We start from the raw sequence: 25711 nt of genomic DNA on the forward strand, positions 1-25711 counted from the left end.
CGATCGCGCTGGGAGTTTTAAATATTTCACGGCGCAATGGCGGCGTAATCGAGCAAAGTCGGCGATGAATTTTCCCCTGGCGAGCGGGCTCCGCGGAACGGACGTTTCGGAGAGCACGAAAGGTCAAAGGATCGTTAGCCGAGCGTTTCCGCAAACGGACAATCTAAACGACCGCTAACGAAGTAACGAGATCACGTACGTTTCTGGAATATACGTGCCGGGCTCGACTGGAACGACGAATTTTCTCGGAAATTTACCTCGATGCCGGCGAATTACGAGCGTTCCCGTTTAGCTGTCGCGAAATCGCGGTAATTTGGCACGATTCTCGAACGGAAGCCGGGAACCGCTCGACTTTTCTCAACAATTTTCGCGGTTAATCCCTTCGTACGCGAGGCACGATTCTTCGCTGCGAAGCTCGTCTCGAGAACGCCGCGCGGTTCTTTCGTATCTCGAACCTATTCGTCGTTTCGCGACCCGAGCCCGCTCTCGTAAATACAATTCGCGAACAAGAAGAACGACCAAACGCTCCTGAGCGCCGACCAACGTAAAACACGCGGAAGAGTTACGGGAAGAGTTACAGGATTCCAAGGAACGTACATCGGACTGATCGGAGTCTGAGCGAAAGGACGAGAAGGAGACTCGAATTTCGTATCACCGCGAGAGAATACGAACAAATTCGGGAAAAACTCGGTAATCCTTTCGGTTCGCGCGTTCTTCGTCGGAAGCTCGAAACTCTTCCACGGTTGAGACACGCACCGCTCGATTCCGTTCCGCGAGCGTAACGACGCGAGAAGCGACGATCGAACTTGTTCGTCGAGGGACCTTCGATCGTTTTCCATTATCGGTGGCTCCGCAAATTGTTGTTTCCTCCCCGTTGACCGAACGTACACGGGTAACCGCGACGTCGCGGCTACTTCACCTTCTCGTAAGCCGACTGATAAGATTTCTCGCGCGTCCGAGACGTCTCAAAGGACGAGAATCGATCTCGACGCGACCTCCGTGCCGCCGATGCGTCAACATCGAGGACCGTCCCGGTGAAACCGGACGAAATTTACTCCGCGACGAAAGCACGGGATTCCCGAGCGTTCCGTTTGTTCGTTTCTTCCCGATAAGGAGAACTACGGCGACGAGTCGCGCCCGAAACGATTCGCCATTTCTGGTGTATTCGCGAGCCGGAGTTAAGCTCCCGTTCGCGGAAAGAGGTACGTACCGACGTGGCGTAATACCCAGCGTATCGTTGCGTAAATAGAGAAGACGGACGAGCGAGCTCCGAGCGTGGACGGGAGCTTAAATTAATTAAAAGACGCGAGCCGGCCGAGCGACGGGACACTTCCGAAATTAAACGAAGTTTCGAGGACGGAGCCACGGGTTCCGAGATTTCGCGGGAACAATGCGGCCCGCGAACTCCTCGTCTCGGACCGAGTAATTATCGAGATACGACGGAGAACCGTGATCGTTATCGCGCGGAGACGGTACGAAACGAGACGGTGGTCGTTCGTCGAAAACTCGCTCTTGAACGCGGGGAATCGTGTTCTCGACCGGTGACGAATTCGCGCGTACGTGGTTCGCGCAACGAACCGGTATCCCGATACTTTCTCGACGATTCGTGATGCGTCCTACGCGCGATGCGATACAACGAGGAGTACGACGATGGAAAAAAAAGTGCTCGAGTCGCTTTCTCGCGCTCGACGCGAGCCGCGCGAATCCCGCGTACCTGCTCGCGTTGATCGTGAAGATCGTCTCGATGGATCGGCGATCGAGCACGCCGCTAAGTAAATACTGAATGGCGATAAGGGCCAGCACGACGCAGACGATCGCCTTGTAAAGGTGGGCACGATGCCACAGTGCCACGGCTGCGGCCGCAGTCATCGCATGTGCGAGACACCATAACTCCCTCCTATCGCCGTTAGAAGAGCGCCGTCCTGGACGAGGCGCTCCCTGTTGGCCGCAGTTGCCGTTCCTCTTCCCGTTCGCTCCTATACCCGGCCCTCCGTTTACTCCGGGAACGAGATACCAGCGAGCTGTACCCGCTGTCTTCTGACTTCCTTCCAGCCGGTCGACCGGGACGGGATCAACGACGAACGGAACCAGTGGAAAGAGGAGAACCAGGACGAGGAACGGGCGAAGGAGAAGGAGAAGGACGAGGAAAAGGAGGAAAAGGAGGAGGACCGAGGATCGAAGAAAGAAAAGACCGCCCGAGGCTACTCACTTCCGGTCACCAAGCGCATTACCCTCCGGCACGAGTGCTCTCAGCATCGCGACACCTTCGGGCTATCCTGAGAAACAGAACAAAAATACAGTGCGTCTTAAAAACGTTCGCGAAGCCCCGCAGCCGTAGCTGGCTCGACCTCGCGTTGCTCGTTTCGTCGACGTTTATCCCCGAGAAACGATCGAGCAACGCGATTCTAGACGAATACTCGCGACGATACCCCCGCGATCCTCTTCTGGGCAAACCCTTTTAACCCTGGCGATAACGAACGGGCGTCGGTGCCCACCGGACCTTCGTTGCGAGTCCGGTTATCTTCGTTTCGAAATGGGAAACTTTTTTTTTTTTACATCGCTCTCGATAAGTCCTATCGGTCGCGCGTTTCTTGGAAGTTTCAAAGATTTACGCGTCTGGGTACGTTTACCGGTGTCCAATTTCGAAAGAAATTTTTGCTCGTCGTTTATCTCTCGGACGAGCCCCGAACGTTCGATTCCAGCGACGACCGCGATCGATAACTCGGAGTAGCTCGTCGATCGATCGGCCCTAAACTACGATATCATCGAACCGATTCGCCGGGGACAGGAACGCGCGTCGCGTTAAAGGCGACAGCTTCGTAAACAACGAGGTATCGAACGGCCCCGTTACAGCGAACACGCTCCGTTCGAAACGAAGGAGATCCGAGCGTCGAACGATCGCGACTTCTCGAACCAGCGAAAGAAACGCGACATTGACTTCGATGCCCAAAAGGAAGTTCTCGTCACAGACGTCGAGGAATCGGGCGGTAGATACCGAGTAAGGTTACGCGCTCGTTCCGTGTAACGATGGACGGTTGGTGAAAAAGATTAGATAGCGCATCCGGTCGTTCGAGGGCAACGAGCGACTGTTACAGCGAAAGATTGATTTCGGTGCGCGACTCGGGTAATTCGGAAGCGACGCGGAGGAACCACCGACAGCGCGTACTTTTCGGAACTCGTGGCCGTTCGATGGTGAAAACTGAAACGAAGAAACTTGCCCATCGAGTAAAAGTTCGAGTTTGCGAGGAACGAACGACGCGATCGACGCGATTAATCGCATCCCCGTGAACCTTGTCGGTGACTTTGAATCGTGTTTCAGTCGCGATTCGGATAATTTGGAAGCGACGCGGAGGAACCACGGACAACGCGTACTTTTCGGAAGTCGTGGACGTTCGATGGTGAAAATTGAAATAAAGAAACCTGCCCATCGAGAAAAAGTACGAGTTTGCGAGAAGCGAACGACGCGATTAATCGCATCCCCGCGAACCTTGTCCGTGACATTGAATCGTGTTTCAGTCGCGATTCGGATAATTCGGAAGCGACGCGGAGGAACCACGAACAACGCGTAGTTTCCGGAACTCGTGGACGTTTAATGGCCTTGATCAATGGAAAAAAAATACAAAGAAACCTGTCCATCAAGTAAAAGTCCAAGTTTGCGAGGAGCGAACGCGCGAGACCCGATCGACGCAATTAATCGCATCCCCGCGAACCTTTTCCGTGACTTTGAATCGTGTTTCAGTCGCGATTCGGATAATTCGGAAGCGACGCGGAGGAACCGCGAACAACGCGTAGTTTCCGGAACTCGTGGATGTTCGATGGCCTCGATCGATGGTGAAAATTGAAATAAAGAAAGCTGTCCATCGAGTAAAAAGTTCAAGTTTGCGAGGAGAGAACGCGCGATCGATGCGATTAATCGCATCCCCGCGAACCTTGTCCGTGACTTTGAACGGTGTTGTTTCAGTCGCGACTCCCGCCGCCGGTGTTTGCGGAAGGTACGTAGGTAAGGGGTAATAGCCTTTTCGCGTTACCGTCGTTTTACAGCGTCTCGAGTCGGCGAAGAAAGGCCACCGGCTACGAAAGGGTTTACGTTCGCGTCGACGCGGTAATTCTCGACGTATAGAACTCGTCCGCGTTCGTTCGCGGACAAGCTCGCGACCCGTTCGACGTCCCAGGTCTTTCTTCTTCGTACTCGTCGTTCGAAGATTATCCATCACCGGATTATCCATCGTTTGCCCTCGCGACTCGCCGAGAACAAGCCATGGTCCAGAAACGACGGTACCCGACGTCGCTCGAACTTTCCCCTAATCCCCGCTCTTGGCTATCGTATCCCAAAGCGATCCGACGGGACGAGACTGTGCGTATACAGTGCGAATAAAGCGGAGAATCTGTTTAACCTTCGAACCGAACACTCGCGTCTCTCGGCGAACCTTCCTTTACCACGGTTCGACGAAACGTTCAAGTCGAGTGGATTCGCGTCGCAACGGAACCTCTTCTTGGTCGAATAGATACGTCCCTTTGACGATCCTTGGTTGGAATTACCTTCGAATATTTATTTCGCCAAGTGACGCGTACAAGTCCCGTCGCGATAGCGCCGACACTGGATAGCAATAACGATGCACACGTGGTCCACGTGGCGGTGACACGCGTCGGAAAATCGGTGCGCGACGTAATCGTCGACGAGCAGCCGATTATCCGAACGAGAAACGATCGCGTGTACGAGTAATCGGAAACATCGCTACTCGCGAGCACGGAAGCTCGTTCGGAACGCTACGCGGGCAGAAGGTACCGGGAGGGTGGAGCTCGCTCCGCGATCGAGGTATCGATGAATCGAGCGAAACCGTCGAACGAGGACGCCCGTAGAGTCGATTCGAGTCGAGTCGACTCGTCGCGAGCGTCGACGATGGAAAAATCTCGGTGTCGGACGCGTCGTGCGCGGTGACGCGAGGAAAATCGGTGACAAATCGAGGAATTGGTCCGGGTGGGCGCATTTCGTTTCTGGTCGTTAGGGAGAAACGTGCCGCGATCTCGACACCTACGAAAGAAAAGACGCTCGCGGGGAAGCGACCGTAACGATTTCGAGGGGATCTCGAGCACAGACGGCTTCCAGAATCGCACGAAAGCGCGATCGTGACTGCCTCCCTGCGCCCGATCTTGCCCATTAAGAATCGCTTCTACGCGAACCAAGTGCTACACAACTTGCAGAAATTGCTCGCTCCTGTGCTCGGGTCCCGTTCTGGCAAATGCGAATTTTCGACCGCATCAAAGTCGCCGATCTATCCTCGAGACGCTTCGTTTTCGACACCGATTACACGCACTGCGATGAAACTGGGTTTATCCGCGACGAAGAACTCGAAAACGAACGCACAATTGGCGGAATCGACAAGCTCGGTGACAACAGCGTGGAATTTTTCGCCGATCTTGCAGAAATTGCTTGCTCCTGTGCTCGGGTCTCCTTCTGGCAAATGCGAATTTTGGACCGCACCAAAGTCGCCGATCTATCCTCAAGACGCTTAGTTTTCGACATCGATGACACGCACCGCGTTGTAACCGCGTTAATCCGCGACGAAGAGCTCAGAAACAAAGCGGATGCACAATTAGCGGAATCGACAAGCTCGGTGACAACAGCGTGGAATTTTTCGCCGATCTTCCAATCGTCGAATTGTTCCGCTCTTTCTCGGAGATGTTTATCGTCGTTATCGTACGGGCAAAGCGTCTTTGGAAACGATACGTAGAAAATCGAGGTACGAGTAATAAGAGCGCGCGTGCAGAAACGTAAACGATCGGATCATTTTCTCGAAGAGTTTCGAAAGGAAACCGGCCACCCGGAAAAATAGATTCGAAGCACGACGAGCGAACCGTTCGTCCTTTTCAGCGGTTGTTCCGCGCTTTGGGCAATCGGAGCGTTTAAAAATTTCAAGGCGGTCGCTCGCTGAAAACTTTGCGTCGCACGAGCCGGAAAGTTTCCCTACGCACGGATCGGTGGGAAAAAGAAGGACGAGAAAATTGCAACAATTTCCAGTTTGCGTCGCACTCGGGGCGAGGAATCGATATCCCCGCGTGTCTTCGTCGAGTCGTAAAGTCGGCCATATCGACGTAAAGACGAGATCGTGTTTCCTCGCTCGCGTCTCCCTCGAATCGATTACGTCGCGTACTCGTCGCCACGGTTCTCGTATCGGTGATCTCGATTTTTTTTATTTCTCCGCCGTCCATAAACGGTCGTGCAACGCGCAATTACTCGACGCGATACTCCCCGTACCCCGATCTTTCTCGTTTCGAGCGTTTACCGTATTATTCGATCCCGCTCGACATCCTCGCGCGTCTTCGCCAAGCGTTGGTCTTTGTTGTAAAGTTCGGATCGTAATACGTAGTTTATTATAATATGCAGGGGTCTCTCGTATCCGGTATAGTTTTTTTACATATGAAAATGGAAAGTTCGAAGAAACAAGTATACGGTGATATGCCTTGACGTGAACGACGCCAGTGTCGTGTGGTCTTCGTGACTCTGGACTTGAAACTGAATAGAAGAAAAATCCAAAAGGAAAATAGCCAAACCGTTGACGACCCTTCCGCGCCAATATGGAGACAGTCCTTAAAACTGACATCGACCATTATATATCGACCTCTTAGGATCATTGTTGCATTAATTCCAACAGTCTTGATAGTTTCGCCTCAACGCGGAAAATTCGCGCGCGAATGGAAAACGTCGAGGTTCCCCACAGGGTACGCTTTAACTTCGAACCGGACCTCGATATCGGTAACTGTGTACGTAGCCGGTAAACGACGGTCGCCGGCGTTAATAATCGAAGAAGAGTGGACGAGCCGATGGATTCGATGCGCGTCCTCGTGGTACTCGAGGTTGTCGTTCACGTCGTTGGAGAACAAAGAAGCTTCGTGCATAATTCGCGGAATATTTGGAGACGCGATCGTGTCTCCTCTCGCCTCGTTCCTCTTTCGACCTACTTTTCGTACCATTTCACCGTAAACGCGACACGCGTTCGGATGCACACGCGCGATTGATACCCCGTACCAGACAGGCGGCACCGTTCTCGCGCGTCCGTGTGTATATTTCCAATAGGCGGCGGAATAAACGCTGAACGCGGAACGGATAGCGATCGGAGTACCGCGCGAGCGACACCGAGCACTCGCGTGCGTGCGTGCGTGCGTGCATGCGTCCATGCGTGCGTGCATGCGCGAGTCGAACGCGACGCATCGGCGCGAGTGCAATTTACCGTAAAATCTACAATTACGATGGTTATCGCGACACCGCGGTATTGAGCCGCTGCGACGATCCGTTCCCGGATTTCCCGCCAACTCTTTTTCCATCGCGCGTTCGACGGATAATCAGAATTTTTCAATTTCCGAAACACGGAAATTCTTCGATTTCTCGCGCGACGAAGCCGAACGATCTGTAAAATCGCCCCGATCGTTGATTTTCGCGCAAACGAGACAACCGTTGGCCCCGCAGGACGAGTTTCGAAACGATCGAGAATTTCACCGCTGACCGAAACGACGTCGCGACGCCGAAGGTAAACGCGCGAGAGACTCTACGGAAGCTGAAATCGCGACGAGATCGCAAATTCGGATCCCGATCGGACCTAGAGCGTGAGAAAAATTTCGACGAAGCAACCTCTCGATCGTAAACCCGGCTTCGAACGGTCCCGAGGAGAACGCGTACGGGATTTTCTCCGTCGCGTTGAATAATTTCCACCGCGCGGAATCGCGGTATCGATCCTCCCGTCGGTGCACGGATTGCGTCGCGTGGCCGGAATACTCCGAGAGAATATCGCGTCAACCCTACCCGTGAAGACTCGTCGATAGGGTGTTATCGCGTTCGTCCTCCGGCCGTGTATTTTGCACGCGCGTGTCGCACACTCGGGGAGAAACCGAAGGGCTCGGAACACAACGATGGAGGAGAGGACTACAAAGTGCCGTGGTAATCTACCGGTGGATACTTTCGATGTTTTGGAGCGTTGTAACTATGCGCGAATGAATCGTTTCCTCTGGCTGGTTTCGAAGAGAGAAATCCACAGGAGCGTATCGTCTATCCGCGAGAAGAGGAGCAACGGGTGCTCGCGTATAAGCTCCTCTTACCATTGGCCGAGAACGGTGACGAAAATCTACGTTGAGGCTGACGTATCCCATAGAAGAACGCAAACGCTCTACGGTGTTCTCCTCGCGTACGAACGGTAGCGGCGCGCGATCGAGCAACGTTTTCTCGCTCGTGGATCTTCGAAGGCCGACTCGAGCGTCCGTGACCCGATACGATTCTCGATTCCTTTCGGAGATCGACCGTGCACGGTGACTACTCACGACCCGATGTAAAGCAACGTTCGACGAGAAACAAAACTCGTTGCTCGAAACCGAAGCGTTCATCGGCCCTCGAGTCCGTGGAGCGGACGAAAGGGTTGGAAAGAAAGGCGGGACGCGTCGGCCTGGGGGCGAATCGCGGGCGAACGCGTCCGGCAGCGTCCGTGCTCGTCGAGATCGAGCGGGGATAAAATAACCCTTGTACATTTTCCGTTCGTCTCTCCCTTTGCACCCGTTTCGAAGCTCTCGACGCGCGTAACGCGTCGCAATGCAGCAGCAGCAGCAGCAGCAGCAGCGACAGAGTTCGACGCGAGAAACGCGCGGCCTGATTTCCACCAAGGTTTGCGGGATCTTCTCGACGAGTTAGGAATCGGTAGAGGTCTCCTCGCGAGTTTCGTTTCCCGTTTTCGCACGCGACACCGCGTCTCGTCGCGTCGCGTCGCGTCGCGTCTTCTTCTCTCTCCGTGCGTGGATTTTACACCGAGCGTCGTTTTCCAGCTCGTATCGCGAGCACGTCGCGATTCGATTTAACGGCAAACGCTTCGTCGAGCGTGACGCTCAAACATCTGCACCCGTTGCGCACCGTCGACCGAAAACCGAACGATTCGACCGATCGGACCGTTCCGAAACTCCTCGGAACGTAACTTTCCAATCGTCGTTGGTTCGCGCGCGCAATCTCGTAGTCGATGCGTTCCTTCGATAACGGAAACGCGCTAATTGTTCGCGCGAGTTCGAAATTCCTCGAGCCGCGAACGTTCGTGGAAATCCTTGGAGTTGCGATCGATCGACGCGCCGATCGCTCGGACGTTACGCTCGACGGACGAGCGGTTGTCTCTCGCGCGTAAAAGGAAAGAAAAAAGAAAAAAAGAAAAGGAGACGTTGCTCGCGCGTAGAATTTTTCGCCGATAGACTCGTTCGTTCGTGACCCGGTTCTCGACGACGAGAATCCACCGGACGACTTACCCCCCCGGTTTCTTCCCAACGATTATCGAAGAGTCGCCGCGTTACAAACTGTTATTCGCGGATAACACGACGAACACCGTGTACGCGAATCGAGCCCCGCGATCCCAACGATAAGTACGTTCACGCTCGAACGGCGTAGAAACACAACCGACTCGACGTTCGCGTTCAAAGTCTTCGAATCGGAACTTTCCGCGACGCTCGATGGATCATCGTCTCGCGTACGATCTCGCGCAACGCGAATCGTCCAACGGTGCCCGATGTGCCTTGGATTATTTCTCCGAGATACATTTCTCGTATACGGAAAATAGATTTATCGTACCAGAGGTACCCTCGATTGGTTACTCTACGCGCGAAAATAAATCGCAAAGAAGCTTCGTTCGCGAGAGACTCGAGTTTGGAAATTGGTACGAACCCGCGTACAGCGATCGTGCGATCGCTCTCGTTTACGAGTACACTTTCGCGTCGGTTGTCTTTAGCCGTACGATCACGAGACGCTCTCGGTTCGTCCAATGCGAATCTTTCGCGGCCAAAGGAAAGAACAATAGACGCTTTCGCTCGAACATACCAAAGGAACGACGTGGCACTGGTTCGCGATCAACCGATAAGAAGAACGAAATTCTATACGCAAGATCGACGTTCTCAACGGTTGGCGCAATGCGTCGCAACTAACGACAAACGTGTCATCCGCGCGTTCGTGAACTCGATTTTCTCGTAGACGAGGCACACAGCGGAAAAACGTTACTCTATTTTTTCTCCTACTTGTTTTCGCGCGTAGAATCACCAGCCGCTCGATTTCCCGCGCGTTCTTCTCGCCAAAGGACGCCTTTACCCCGTACGGGGATAATAACGATCGTTGGAGGTATTTCGCGTTTCGCCGAGTCTTCTTCCGTCGATTGGAAAGAACGTAACGATTCGCGAGCGTGTGTCCGGAATAAAGGCGGCGGCGTGTGCACATAGACGGGCGCGGGTTCGTCGATAGGCGAGGGCGGTGGCAAAAGAGGAACGCTATCAAAGAGATTACAGGGTGCGGCGTTGTGTCAGCGGCTCGCTTTATTTTCGAGCAAGTGCTTCGTAGCTCGAGAGACCGGTAAAAAATGAGATCGCCGACCGGTGGATACGATCGGATTATATCCAACCTTTAAAAGCGCTCTCCCGCTTTGTTCCGTCGTTTCCACGGTTTTCGGCCGTTTCGAGATTTATGGATCTCGATAAACGGAACGACCGAGAACGTAACGGGGAACGTTCGATTCCGTCACCTTGATAAATCTCACGGAGCCTGGGACCCGTTCCTTTCGATCCGCTCGATGAAAATTCAGAGACGAGGGCGTTGTTCCGCGTCGTTACGCGGACACGCGTCGCGGAGACGCCCGAGCCGATTTCGTTAACGTAATGTTACCCGCGAGCCACCTTGAAAATCGTAAACGCGAACGGACGCGACCGCTCCGAGAACTCGAGCTTCGTTTCGAAAGTAATAAAGATCGGCTTAGCGCTCGCGAGTTTGCGATAAAAGCGCGTTCCTCTCGAAGGGTTTCAGCCCCGCTCGAAAGATGCAGCCGCCCGGATAAAATCGTAAGGGCTGCTTACCAAGCTTTCCGCCCGGATAAATTTCGCCAGCTCTCCGAGCCGGTGCTCCGTTCGACGAAAAAATTCCATCTTCCTCGCGTTCGGTCGCGGCGCTTGCACGCTGCGGTCCGCGCGAATTCTCCAAGCCCCCGAGATCCTCGAGACCTTCGCTCCTCGTTTTCGGAGAATTTCTTTCGGTCGCGTTCCTCTCCGCGTTGCCGACGAAAAAATATCGAACCGGTCGACAACGATCGGGAAAAGAACCCGATTCGTTTCGTTCGGTGGCTCGAGGCAACCTTCCAGATTCTCTTGCGCGTCAGATTCGGGCGCTTCGCGATACGGAGCGATCTCGCAGCGCGCGCTTCGAACGAGTTTTCCACTTTGCGAAAATCGACTTCGTTTGCGAAGGTGCGCGCGAACGATCGTCGAAACGCGAGCGAGTCAACTGTAATCGTAGCAAGGCCGAGCGGTTCGCTGGTCGCCAAATTCTCGCGCGCCTCGAACGAGTTTTCCACTTTGAGAAAATCGACTCTACGACTGTGGAAGGTGCGCGCGAACGATCGTCGAAACACGAGTACCCGATCTCGAGCGAGTCAACTGTGACCGTAGCAAGCCCGAGCGGTTCGCTGGTCGCCAAATTCTCGCTCGCTCCCGTCGAGTCGCGGTCTTCCGTTATTTACAAACGCGTACGTGCGCGCCAGTTCGGAAAACGCGTCTCGATGGAAATTTCCCAAACCCGAGACACGGAGGTTGCCGTGTCGCCGCCGAATCGTTGGACAAACACGCGGAACGAGCGCGGCAAAGTTCGCGGAAGAGCGCGCGTTCGCACGTATCGCGAACGGAAGTTGGAATCCTCGGGCTCTCGAGAGCTAGGGTACTTTTCTTCGTTCCGACGGAGCTCGTTAACACCTTTGCACGGTGGGCGGCGCCGACCGATCGGGATTAAACGAGGTTTCCGGTGGTCGGTGGTCGGTGGTCGGTGGTTTGGCGAACGATGGTCAGGGTCGGTGGTAGCGCGCTCTCGACGACTAAATTGCGCCCGCTTCTCCTGGATCGTCGCAATTCCCGTCCCGAGAGCCCGTACTCTTTCTCGCTCCGCGGTGTTGATTCTTTCCGCGAGCCTTTTAACCCTCGATGAGAGCTATCGCGCCGCGAGATCGTAATTTCCGTCTTCTCGCGTCGCGTATCTTCCACCGGACGCGCAAACTCCTCGCTTCGAGGACACTGCGACGCGGTACCGACGGTCGATCCCGAAACGCGTCGAACCATCGGACCGTGTTTCGTTCGTCTTGGCTCGCAGAGTTCCTCGAGAAGCGATCCGGGAATCGATCGCTCGGCTTCTCGAAAACCGCTCGAGCAAAGTTTTTTGGCGACTTTGGCAAATATCGAAGGTAAAGGAAGGAAAAGGGAAGGGAGGAGCGTTTCATCCCGGGCCTGCCAGTGGACTCGTCGGTAAGGCGATAAGATCGTATATATACCGATCGGAGCTGGTACGGGACACTTGCGGGAAACGGTCGGTGGTGAGTTTCCCTCTGGTGGGAAGCGTGGGTAGCGCCGCCACAGTTTTATTTTCCAAAAGAAAGAACGAGAGCTCGGTGGTGGTCGGAGAGCGAACGAGAAAAGGGAAACGCGGGAGATATCGGCGAGTCGTTCCCGCGGCGTGTTACGCGCGCAAAAACGTAGTTATCGGCGTTGCGGAGCGCGATCGAAGTCTTTCGGTGCTCGGCCGTTTAAGGATCGCAAACTCGAACGGAACCGATGGACCGTGCCAACTATCGACCACCGATTAGTCGAGTACGGGTCTACGCCGGATACTCGGTATCGCGGGGAGCACGTTTTCAATTAAGCCGAGACCGCGTCACGAGGGTACCGCTCGCGATGGTTTACTTTGTTATGGAAATTCGCGCGAGCCCTCTTCGTCTCTTCGGTTAACCGGGAAACTTTCGCGCGGAACGTACACGGATTCGCGACGAAATATTTTCGTATTTCGCTGCTTGCTCTCTCTCTCTCGTTTCTTCTTTTTTTGTTTTTCTCGCGCTCGCTCTCGATTTTCCAGCCGCGAGAAACGCTGGCTAGGAAACAACGACGCAAACGCAATCGCGGTGTACGCGGCTGCCTCCCGTGCACTCTTTCCTCCCGTTCGTCTTCCCGGGCGTTTGGCACGCGCGCGACGTATCGCGCCTATGAATTTTTCACGAGCTCGTGCGAACAGCCGAGACGAAACCGCTCAACGGCAACGGGGAGATTCGAGATGCAAAATCGTACCCGCCTCGTCGAAGGAACTCGTCGTCGGAGGAAGTCGCGGTACTCTCGTTCCCGTCGAAGCAAAGAGGAGAGTCCTCGAGGCGAAGAGCGAGAAACTCACCGATCGCGATCGAGTTCCGCGAGCTCTCCGACTATTTTCGGTCGGGCTCGGTGAACGTAACTGAACCGGCCAAGTGCGACACGGTCAAAGGCAGGAACGCCGACTTTGACCAACGTGGAGGGTTTCGAGTCGCGGTGCTCGTAAAGAGGATGTTTACCGCGCTATTTAATTAAACTTTCCGTTAATTGCTTTTACCAGCCGTGGCGATGGAGATACATCAACGTGTAATAACCGCCCGCAAAGTGCAATATCGCTTTTAACCGTTTTCCAACCTCTCGGCTCGAACTAATTTTCCGTATCGAGTAAATCAGAATTTAAACGCATCTACCACCGTCGCGCAATTAATAGGAAATTTCCCTCGAAAGCGGTAATTCCGTGGCGCAATTTGCGAAATTAAAAGCCGAGCGAGCCAATTATCCCGTCCTCGGCGTCCCCGAGCTCCCGGTTCCTTTGTAGCCGAAACTTCGGGCGCAACCGCGTCGCGAAAGACGACATTACCGAATTCCACGGCCGAGAACACCGATAGCTGGCTGGGTAGCTACCTAGGTGTACAGATATCTTCGATGTATAGGGCAACGCACCGTACTGCACGAATCGAACCAACGAGAAACGCGCGCGCAAGCCGAGACGGGAGAATCGTCGTCCTCTCGCTTAACAAACGGCCGCCTAATACGTCAAACGAACGGCCAATCGGAGAGTGACGGGTGGTGGGCGGGGAATCGCAAATACCAAAAGCCGAATTTGCACGGTCGGGCAGAGATACCCTCCGTTTCCCCCTCGCGGCGCGTTCTCGCCAATCTCGGGGATACGAATCGCAATCCGGCCGCTCGTAAATCTCTCACGGTTTTCCATCGTTTCTTCCACGAAGAAACGTTGCCCGTGTGTCCCTTTGTATTTTCTCTCCTCGCGCGGGCTATTCTCCGTCGTTACCCGTTGCTCGCGTCGCGGTAACCCCGAGAACGAACCGACCGAGAGCTTCCACGTCCGTGAACCTCATCGGTAAAGAGAACTACGAGAGAGGGTGAACGTACTCGATAAACCTTTCGTATCAAATTCACCACGCGTCCCGTTACATTTTCCTCTTCGTCCCTCGCTCGTTGTCCGGTGGTTGCACGGCGCGACCGATCGAGCAACGAGGAGCCGTTTCCGCGTTCGAAAACCCATCGAGGAGAGGGTCGAGGGTGGATTCCTACTATAAACGGGTGGAAGAAAATTCGCGACGCCTAGTTACGCGTCGAGTCGTCGCAATTATGGAAACGGTTGGAAAACGAACGATAAAGGGGGATCGTTGCGGATTTCCGCGGATATCCGTTGGAGCGTTTCCCGCGGAAGCCGTGCGCGGCTCGGGGAACGAGCGAGAAGAAGAGACGAAGGAGATCGCGGGAAAACCGATAGGGAAAGAGGGAAGAAAGAGAGAGGGTGGATGCAGCGGTTGCGAAACGAGGGGATCGATAACCATCGTCATGGCGACCATAGCATCAACCAGTCCTTACTCCGGCAGACTCTTCCTCTCTTCGTTCTCTTCGAGGTTTCGCGATACACCGTTGTCCGCGTGATCCGCGATTTCTCGATCGTCCCCGAAAATCCTCCAACGTCCCCCGTCCTCTCCGCTTTCGATAACGACGGTGCACGTATCGGGAACTCGATCGGCCGACGAACCGCCCGGGAATTTCAAATCGAATAAAGGGTTCGGCGCTCGTTCTCGTTGCTCGTCCAACTACGGAAAATCGTTCCACGGGGCAATCGCGCCGGCTCGACGAAACGCCCCGCGCTGGAAATTCGAGCACGCTTTTCATCGATCTTCCCTCGCGAAACGCGCGACTCTCGCCGCGAAACTTTTCGCACGGTGAAAATTTTAGCTCGACGTTACGATATTTTCGTTTCTTTCTTTTTTTTTTTTGCCAACCGTTGAAAAATTGCGCGTAATTTTTATCGCCACTCGGAACGAGAAACACGATTCCGAAACGATAACGAAACGCAAAGGCTGTTTACCGGAGAAAGCGAGAAAACTAGAAATTACGGGACGGGATGCGGTGAACGTTGACGGAAACGCTCGCGAGCACGCTCGAGCTATGGCGTAAGAATAGTTGCACTTGCGATTTTTTTTCGATCGAACTACGAACAAGTAGCAAGATTTCTCCGAAGTTTCCAGCGTTCGATGATTCCTTCGTCCGTTGATCGTAGACCGAAAACTCTTGGCGTTTTTCTCTCGAAGCTTCCCAACGACGTCGTTGCAACAACAAGCGAGAGAGTGCACGTTCCCTTTCGATATCGAACCTGGTTCGTTGCGTTTCGCGAACACCTCCGGTAAGTTTCGATTTCGAGGGAATAGCCATGGAGAGACCGACTCCTTGTTCCTTTGCCCGTGGAATTTCGCGAGACGGATGCGAAGGAACGACTCCGGAAGAATTCAACGGACCTTTGTTCTTCGGCTCTCTAACGTTTATCGATAGACTCCGGTTATCGTTGCTCTCCATTTTCGAATCGAGTCTCGAACGATTTTGCGCGATTTTCTCGACAAACGACCGCTCTACGCGAAACATCCACGCACCGCGAATAAATAAACAAACAAAGGAATATCCAACGCGTCCGCGAGCGTGAAATAACGAACGACCGGTACTGAGTTACACCGAGGTTCTCGAAGAACCGTAATTTCTCGCGAGAATCGAACCTCGAACGATTTTACTCGATTTTCTCGACAAACGACCGCTCTATGCGAAACATCCACGCACCGCGAATAAATAAACAAACAAAGGAATATCCAACGCGTCCGCGAGCGTGAAATAACGTACGACCGGTACTGAGTTACACCGAGGTTCTCGAAGAACCGTAATTTCTCGCGAAAATCGAGTCTCGAACGATTTTCTCGACAAATGACCGCTCTACGCGAAACATCCACGCACCGCGAATAAATAAACAAACAAAGGAATATCCAACGCGTCCGCGAGCGTGAAATAACGTACGACCGGTACGGAGTTACACCGAGGTTCCTCTCGCGTAATATCTCGCGAAAGAAATTAACGATCGCGCAAAGTGCATCGGTGCATCCGAGAGACACGCGGTAGCCGATCCAAGTGTCGATCAATGGCGATCGTAGCACCGAGGTCCCGACGCAGCTGGTCGTTGGTAGGTCCGGTCCGCGAATCCAAAGTTACACCCGACGAAGTAATTTACGGGATCTCGACGGATACGAGGCTTTGATGCGCGAACCACTGTGAATCCTGCAAAGTTTACAAGGCGAGCGAAACACGGTCTCGAGAGGAACCTCGTGGTTTCTCCATCGCTTGCACCTTCTTCTTTGAAGTCGTAGCGACACTGTTTCGAGGTATTGATCGACACACGGACCGAAACGAGAGAGAAAGCAGCGTACGCGGAGAACGATTCGCCGTACAAGCCCGAGGAAGCTTTAATCGCGCGAATCGTAAAGATTCGAGCTCTCGGTCGCGGAACGTTTCGTTTCTCGGGAAGCTCACGGTATTCTCGCGAAGAGGATCGTACGATCGCGAGTAGAATGAATTTCGGAGCGAGCAACGACGTTACTCGTTACTCGTGTTTCGTCGTTGGCAACGGTGACGTTGCACGATCCGTGAACTATTTTGTAATCGTCGTTGCCGTTTTCGTGCCTCGCTTGAAACACACGCGGATCCACGCGTCTCGTCGCGCGTGGGAATATAGTATCCTCGAGAGAACAGTGTTTCCGTAGCACGGTCAACTATGTATACGTATATTAACTCGGTGAAGCATCTCGATGCGATGCGAGCTGGCCGCAAACGTCGAGGAGTTGTCGAGTGTTTCCGCATCGGGAACCACGAGGCAAAGGTTGCGGTATACGGGCCGATACGCTCGAGTTTGCCCGCAGCGAGATCTTAAACGTACGCGGGAACCACGCGGAGAGGTTTCGTCGCGTTTCCCGCGACGGCCTCGCGAAAACTTTGGGAACAACGTTTCTCCGTAAACTCCAACCACCGGCTGACAAGTTTTCGAAAAGGGCTCCTCCTCCCGTTGTATCCCGTCGGTTTCGAAGGCGTTGCGCGCGGCGTGCAACTTCGACGAGCAATATCCGATAAGTAATTTCGAGATAAACTCGTTTCCCGCAACTGGCCCGCAGCTGGCGTCCCGGTTTCGCGAATAATGCCGCGCGTGCGTACGCGAGCGGAACGACCCGCCGCTCGAAGATTCCCAAAGTGTATCGGTCCGCTCGATTCGCCTACGAGGCGAATACACGCGCGTATAAAGCACGTTCCAAATGCGGTCGAGACCTCTTTAAATTCATGAGGAGAAGAATGTAGTTCAAGAACTTCCCGAAAAGAGCCACGAAAAGGAGCACCGCGTTACGCCCGCAGACTTTCCCCGAATCATCGATCCGCGCCGCGATTCACCGAAAACTTTACCAACGGGTTCCCCGACACCGGAAACCTCCTACCGAAATTTCCTCGGACTTTTCGCGCCGCGTTCACCGTCAGCGAATCACCTGGAAAAATATTTTAACAGTTGCCGCAAAGTTGCGCCGATTTGCAATTAAAATTCCGTTGAAGGAAAACTGGAAGAAGAGCCGAAACGATTGTTGCGCTGACTTCTACAAGCTGGGACGAAGGAACGAACCAGAGAAAATAGAGAAAGAAAGGGAGAGGGTTTTGTCCCTGTTGACATTGGCAGATCGGTAAAGGAACGTGTATACGTAACAGGTTGCTCGATAAGTTTCGTCGTTCGATAAGAAACGGAGCTATTTCGTTTTATTTTTCGAAAAACGGTACTACCGTATCACGAACGTGTGCTAAGTTTCGCGTGGATCGACTCGTTCGTATACTTACGGTTGTTCAAAGTCGAAGCGTCGTAGTATTGTTTTTACAATCGAAGAAACGACAAAACTCGTCGAACAACCCGGTACACCGATCGGAGGCGGTACGAGAACTTGCGAGATACGATCAGCGCTGGGTTTTCCTCTCTTAGCGAACATGGAAGGTACCGCCATATGGTATTTAGCATTTGGTTTTCGCGACCGATTCAACGTACGATCGGAAGGTTCTTCTTTTCCGAAACAACGAGAAGTAGTCGCGATATCGATTACTTGCGTCGCTCGAGTTTCGCTTCCACGCGTGCAACGAAACTTCGTTTCGTACACCTCGTACCGTTTCTCAGCCAATTAACATAAATTGCGCACAAGTCCGGCAAGACGTCATAAAGATACGAGTTTTAACGCGAAGTTACAACGCGATTAGAAGGTTCGTTACCACCGATACCGCCTAATCGAACACCGATCGTGAATTAGAACGCGAGGATAAGATACAATGTAAATACTATGTTTTCGTTTTACCTTCGAAACTGTACTACGCTTTCGGCGTAAGCGTACGGAGGCAATGGGCCGAGGCACCGAGTACCTGCGTATTTCAACGAAATCCGCGAATTCATCGAAACGAACGAGCCAGACGGGCGTCAGAGGGCATTCCGTTCGATGGCTCTCGAGACGAGATGCCGCGAATCGAAATAACAGAGGCGGTGAAAAACACAATGCTTCCGCCGAGTACTCGTCCGCGGCGAAAATACGCGTACACGTCGAAGCTTCGAAACGAGCTCGGAACGCCGACACTTTCTCGCGAGAGCGCGTAGAATTGATTTTCGTGAAACGAAAATATCGTTTCGCGAGAAAATAATCGCGCGATCGTACCCAGGGGGAAAGCAACCGGCGAAAGTTACGAGGTTCGAGTTTTTCGCGAAAAGTATCGTTCGACGGACAGGAGCGTTTCTTCGTCGACCGAACTTCTCGGTGGACGTTCGCTTTTTTTGTTTTGTTTTTTCGAACGAGTTCCTCGCGAGGAGGTCGAGTCATCGATCGAAAAGGGCCACGGTTCGAACGGTTCCGCGTTCCCCACGGAAGTTGATCCTTACGGCGATAAAGAACGAGGCCCGCTCGAGAAGCTCGAAAGAGAGACGTTTCGCAATTTCACGCTTTACGAGTGGACGCGCGACACGCGAGACACGCGAGACACGCGAGACGCGAGACGCGGCTCGCTTCGAAGGGCATAAATCTCGCGAAATTGCGAACGGCCTTTGGAGTTTACGTTGCACCGATGGAAAACAACGGGCGCGTCCTAGGGGGCGGTTTACTCGAATTTACGATACTTTCGCGTAGCCGTCACCGTTGCCGACGTTGAATCCGAAATTAAATTCGTTCGGACGAAGCGCCGGCGAACACGCGACTGGCTCGCGCGCAGCGAAGAGAGAGAGAAAAAGAAATGTCCGCTACCCGTCGACGAATCTACGAGCGGCTCCGGCTGCGCATATTTCGCCCAATAAATGCAATTAGCCGGTGCTTAATTGAAAAAGTGAAAAGTATCCGGATACGAATCGCGAAGCACGGTCGGGCGAACGTTGATCCAATTTACGCGAGAAAGAGAATCCGGTATGCGCCGCAACCACCGCGTCAACGCGCCCCGCTCGGGACTTTATCGCGTCGAAAAAATTTCCTCGGTTTTCGAACGAGGAACTCTTCCTCGTGAAAAAAAGAAAAAAAAATAACGAAAGAGAAACGCGAATACTCGCCTCGATATCGACGCGGAGGCCTCGACTCGTACGAAGCACCGATAAGGAACGGGAGTAGAATCGTTTAACGAGTGCCCGATGTAAACGCGAACGCGACGGCTCGTCGTTAAAAACAGAAACGAATACATATTTCAAAGGGGGACACTCGTTTCCCGTCGGAGATAATAAATATTCTATGCCCGGGGTATCTAATTTATATCGATACCGGAAAACACGGTGCTCGCCGTAACGATTAGTCCACGAATTCGAAACGATGACCGTTCATTTTTTAAATGCAAATCGTTCGGGGATAACGATTACCGTATTTTCCACGGGAAAATTGTCGCGTTTTATCGAACGCGAACGAAAACCGGTCTACCGCCGGTTACGTTTCTTCCTTCGATCCCCTTTTCCCCTTTTTTCTTCCCGAAAAGTTTTCGGCACCGGCGAGAACCTTTCTCGCGAAATTTTTGCAAAGTTCGCGCCCGTAAATAGGAAGAACCGATTAACGCGATACCTTCCCGGCTCGAAAGGAACACCGCCGTCCGGGATTAAATTCTCTCGCGGAGAATCTCCTCTCGTGGCGCGAAATACGATTAACGGTGAATGAATTTTGCAGTTGCCCGTGGCAACAGCTGCGCATTGAATACATCGCGGTTACCGGCGAATTAAGCTCCAACGTCCTTCGACTCGTGCTTAGAAAGATTACGTTCGGTCCCGTACACCCAGATACGCTCGGATATAAATACTCGCGTTCGTTCCTTTCGCGTCTCGACGTTATCGCCTCGAGTTGCACGGTGCAACCGTTCGATGCACCGTGCAGTTTTCGTCTCGCGGGTTACCCCGTGTTTTTAACACCGGGAAAAAATGCGATACGAGGCAAATACGTTTCTAAAGAGATTCGCGGGCGTACGGGTGGTATCCACCGCGCGTCTCGCGAGCTCGAAAGAACGGATATCCTGATCAGCCGGGCGTTAAGAGGGAAATAAGAGCGCGACGGAACTTAATTACTCGGTTCCGCGAGTTTTCCAGAAGTAAGTAGACGTCGACTCGGCAAACTTTCGGTCCACCGTGTTTGGCTGGCTCGAATTTCAAGAACGCGAACGAATTCCTCGTTCCGTAGTTTCTACGAGAGCGAAGAGAGAATCAAGGAAAAGGTAAGACGGGGGAAGGAGAACCGAAGGAATTTTATTTTCCCCGGTGCGATTTCTCCGTCGGTTCCGTCTTTCGTTTTTTGGTCAGCGAAATAAGGAGACGAGGAGAAGGACCCGGGCGTAAAGGGAGTATCGGTTTCCGACCTTTCTCTCCAGCGGAAATAAAAGTTCCCGTTGTAGAACGAGTACACCGAAATCGTCGAGACTTTTCGCCAACTCTCTGGAAAAGAAACCCGCCGCTTGCGGCGCGAAAGAAAAATACGATTCGAGGATCGCGATCGCGGGCCGTATCGAGAATCGAGAGAACGTTGTTGCAACGAGAAAACGCCCGAACCGATCGTCCGTAAGCGTGATCGGTCTAACGAGTTTCATCCGAGGCGGAAGCGGGAAAAGTTTTGGTAAAAGTTTCCGGCCGCGACGAGGACGCGGCGGAGGGTGCATCGAAAGGGGCGCGCGTTAACGCTGAAACCGGTCGCCGAGCGATAAAAGACGGCCGCGGCTTTTGAAAATGAAAAGGTGCTCCGACTTTTCGTCGGCGCGTTCGCTGCTGAGCTCGAAAGAAACCGTGGGTAACGAAGAAACGAAGGGCGCCGACGGTCAAAGGGGTATAGACGCGTAAAACGCGGCAGAAAAGCGGGAAGCTTGAAACGGGTCGAACGAACGCGAACACCGGGACGATACCGACTCGTTTCCGGACGCATCGGCGCGGAGCGGGATCCTCCCGTGAGAATACGCGCGCGAGACGCGAACGCGAACGCGAACCGCGATTCGTAAATTAAGCTCGTTAACGAGGTCGGGGCGAAATGGAAACGCGCTCCCGCGGTAACACGGATCGCGGCGGTGGGGAGGGACTCCCCCCCGATAACCGGGAGAATCACCGTAGAGAGGAGAAGGTACAAAAATATTGAGATAAAAGGCGCAAGAACGGAAATGGAACCGGGGGGATAAGAATAAAAGCGCGCGAGGAAGCAAAAGGAAGCCCTCCCCGGCTGCCGCGGAGAAAACTGCAGACAGTCGAGTGCTCGAGGGGCAATGCCGGCACTCGTTTTGTAAACTTTTCCCGAAGGGCAGGAAACCTAAAGGAGATATAGAACGAAGGGCGAGGAGAGGCCACGAGTGGAAACGAGGCGAGACGGAGGGGGTTCAAGAGCCCGCGAATTAAAATGCACGACGCTCTTCTCTCCCACCGTCGCTCCGCTCTCTCTCTCGGGCCGCAAATGGGCCCCGCTGCCAACCGCAACCCTTTCTTCGAGCTGCCTTTTCCTGCGAGCTCCGACGCACCGAATCTCGCTTCTGGTCCGAGGTCGAAAAACGACAGGGTTGAAAAGCGGAGAGAGCCGCTGAAAAGACCTTGTCCCGTTCCATTCTTTCGAGTAATTGGGATTCCTCGTGGCTTCCATCCGCACGGTCGCGTTAAACACCGTTCCCGGCATTCATACCGTTTCGGCCCGTTGCTCGTATTTACATGTATATTAGTTAAACCGAGTCTCGGTAAAGCAGCAACGCCACCACGGTCGATGGATCGGTAACGTTTCCCCTTTCGAGAGCTCCTTTCGGAATTTCCCTCCGTTATCGTCGCTGCTTCGCTCTATCCTTCGAATCGAAACTCCGATCTTTGCTCTTCGTCGCGAGTGTTTCACCGACCCGCGTGAAAAACCTTCCGTTAACCCCCCTCGATTCGCGATCGGCGAAAATAATTCACCCGCGTGAGCAAAAATCGAGTTTACGCAAACCGTTCTCGGAACACCTAGAATACCTTCGAAAATCTTACGATCTCACCGAAACACGCTATTAATAAATCTTCCGCGGTTAGGTAACCCGCATGGGAACTACTTCTGCGTACATCTTGCCACTTGGAACTCGAATATAGTAGCAAACGACCGAGCCGAAGCCGCGCGCAGATATTAACCGGTGTTGGCGGAACCTCGATGTTTCCGCTCCGAAGTGGACCGTTCGTTCGCGTCCAAAATTTGTATAAATAAACGGAGCCGAACGACGATTATCGAACTTTCGCGTTTAACGCGTTTAGCACCGAGCCCGATCCGTTTGCTTTTTCATTTACGATACCGTTGACTCGAATCGCGGATCGCGACGAGAGAGGAAAAAAAAAAGAAAAAGCGGACCAGCGTTCGAGGTCGACGAATTTCGTAAGAGACGTTACGAGGACGATGCGGAACGGTTTGGAAGGGACGGTGCGGAATCCTCGAATCCTCGAGAGTGAGAAACGAGACGCGTTGTAATTTTCGTTGGAGGTTTTCTAGCTAGGAGAACCGATCCGACGCAACTGTACGGCGCGCGCAAGTGGTCGGTTCGGAAGAGAACCGTCGGCCGTAACGAGGTCCGTTCTCGAAGTTGGCCCGATGTTGGGTCAGGTGGCAGGAACGGTTGAAAGCGCAATTAGCCACCGCCAAGATTCTAATTGCGAGCAAACAACGTAAATGAGCAACGAACGAGCGGCTTTCTTGTTCGCGACGGTGCGCGGAGCTCGAACAATACGTTATTTCCGCTCGTACGGGGCTGGCGGCAATTTACCGCGTAATCCAGCGTGAAAGGCGAGCGTTCGCTTCGTAATATCGATCCCCCCTCCCCCTCCCTCTTTTTCATTTTTTCTTCTTCGCGTCGAACGACGCAATTTTCTCCCGATCGTTCGCGAGGAGTGAAAAATTCCGAACGGTCGGGCCCTTTGAACCCGAACGATCCCACGGAGAGGGAAAACGCGGCTAACGAGCACGGGGTACGCCGATTAATTTTTTATCTGTGCGCACGGTTCCATCGAACGGGGCGTGTAAACGCCGAAACGCCGACCGTCCCTGTCAGCGACGCCCAATTCGACGGTACTCGATGGTATCCGTTTGCGTCCCGTGCAACGCGATAAGGTAGCTTTTCGGAGGGGCGTGATTTCGTTTCACGGTGAAAACAGATGCGTCGAACGAGGCCTCGTGTACGCGTAATCGGGGGTCACTGCTCGCGAACGGCGTTAAAATTTCGCTCGATGAGACGGAACGAGGAGATCGATGTTGCAAGGCTGGTTCCAACGCGAACGTTGTTAACATCGTCGGATAAATACGAGCTCGTTAGAGGTGGTACCGTCGGGAAAATACGGGCCGATAAATTTCCAGCAATTTCACGGGAAGGCGGGGAGGGACGCGGCCGAGTTACGATCCTCTCGGTCGATCGAAGCGAAATTCAACGCGTCTTTTCTTTCGCGCGTGTACAGCCACGCTCCCGTTCGTTGTCTCCGATAGGCTTTTTTCGCGGGTTGCGCAACACCGAGGCAAAAGTTGCTACCGGTTGTTACGAGGCTAATCGCGAGCACGGTTTTATCGAAACGGTTCGGGCAACGGTAACGAAGCGGAAACGGCGTAACCGCAACGACGATAAAGCGCGAGGCGCGCGTCCCTGCGTTCCGCTTGCTTCGCTCGAAGGTGAAACGAATTCTCAAAGCCGTCGATCGATCCGTCGACAACCGTCGTGTACGTTCGCACGGTGAGCTCCGTTCGCGATCGCTCGTAGCGTTAAGAAGCGCGGCAATTGCCGGGAACAACCGTACCGATGCAAACCGCGCGTTTCCATTTACCCACGTATCCGCCTCGCGCGTACGCGTAGCTACGAGTCCGCCTCGGCTACGGGAGCGACCCAGACGGAGGGTCAGCTCGCAATTAGTCCGAAGAGGTCGCCAAGTTCCTCCGTGAGAATAAAGTTACCGCGGATCGGATTAACTTGCGTACACAAGCGTGGCGCGCGAAGCTAGGTCGGACGTGCAATTTGTTTCTCGCTCGCGCTTCGTTCCCACCTCGGCTCGAACCTCGAGGGCGTTTCTAGCGTCGCGACGCTACGCCGAGCGAACCACCGCGAGCTTCTTCCTCTCGCGGCGGACGAACAACCTCGACAAGGTAATTTTTACGGAAGCCGGTTCGCGCGGCGAGTCTGCCAGCGGAAAATCCCCCGCGCGGGAACGCGGAAGTTTCCCGCGACGTTCGATAATTCGCTGGTTTCGTTCGGCTGTTTTCCCCCGGCTCGATCGAACAAAAGAGACCACTGCCGAGTTTCGTTTCACCGTTGGGCAGACCGCCAAAATACCGAGGACACGCGCAAACGAATCCGCTGCATCTTGCATCGATCGAGTGCTCGTCGAACGTGACCGCGGTTCGACGATGAATACGCAACCCTCTACCTCCACCCACGCCCTCTTGGAAATTTCCTCGGCCGTTCGAGGAACTTGCCGCGATACCGCTCTTCGAGATCGAATTCGCGTCAGGGATCCCGGATCAGCGTTGCTACGCGCGTTCAACGAGGCTTCTTACGACGCCGACCAGACGAACCGATACGTACGCGTCCACTGTACGCTCGCGCAGAGTTCTCGCGTCGTCGAGAGAGCCGCGACGGTAATATCGCTTCCGGAGATAAAATTCGCGGTTAGCGAATCGAGATCGAAAATCGTTCGCTACGCTGTTTGCGTTTCGTCGGCTCGAGCGACGCGTCCCCTCGAGCGGCTGCCAGCCGTGATTCGACCATCTCCTGGCCGAGCTTCAAAGCGACAGCCACCGATGCGAGACTAGAAACTTCTATATTTCCCGGTGTAGCTTCGCGAGACTACCGGCAACGGATTGGCGAGCCTCTTCCGATGAAAATAAATCGGAACGCGACCTTCTTTCGGACCGTTTTTCGTCACAAGCGATGGAAAGTTTTTTCCGCTACGATTCCAACTACGCGCGATCGAAAAGCGACTCTCTTTATGCTCGATATCGTATTCTTTCGCGACGATCGACGTATCGGCCGTGTTCGAGAGACACGCTCTTCGTCCACTCGTTTCCGCGAATCTTCGAGAAGATGATTTTCG

The 25711-nt window shown here is 53.7% G+C and overlaps 1 protein-coding gene across 3 annotated transcripts in view; it reads right to left on the reverse strand.

Moving 5' to 3' along the window:
• Nucleotides 1–25711, reverse strand: part of LOC143143600 (beta-1,4-N-acetylgalactosaminyltransferase bre-4) — a 63814-nt gene that overhangs the window by 16211 nt on the left and 21892 nt on the right. For all 3 annotated transcript variants that reach the window (XM_076305015.1, XM_076305014.1, XM_076305016.1), the window contains exon 3: nucleotides 1715–2276. In XM_076305015.1, the coding sequence (XP_076161130.1) occupies nucleotides 1715–1869 (155 nt within the window). In that variant the 5' untranslated portion in view covers nucleotides 1870–2276. The remainder of the gene's footprint in view (nucleotides 1–1714; nucleotides 2277–25711) is intronic.

Source organism: Ptiloglossa arizonensis, chromosome 2 (assembly GCF_051014685.1).
Source record: "Ptiloglossa arizonensis isolate GNS036 chromosome 2, iyPtiAriz1_principal, whole genome shotgun sequence".
Taxonomy (NCBI): domain Eukaryota; kingdom Metazoa; phylum Arthropoda; class Insecta; order Hymenoptera; family Colletidae; genus Ptiloglossa; species Ptiloglossa arizonensis.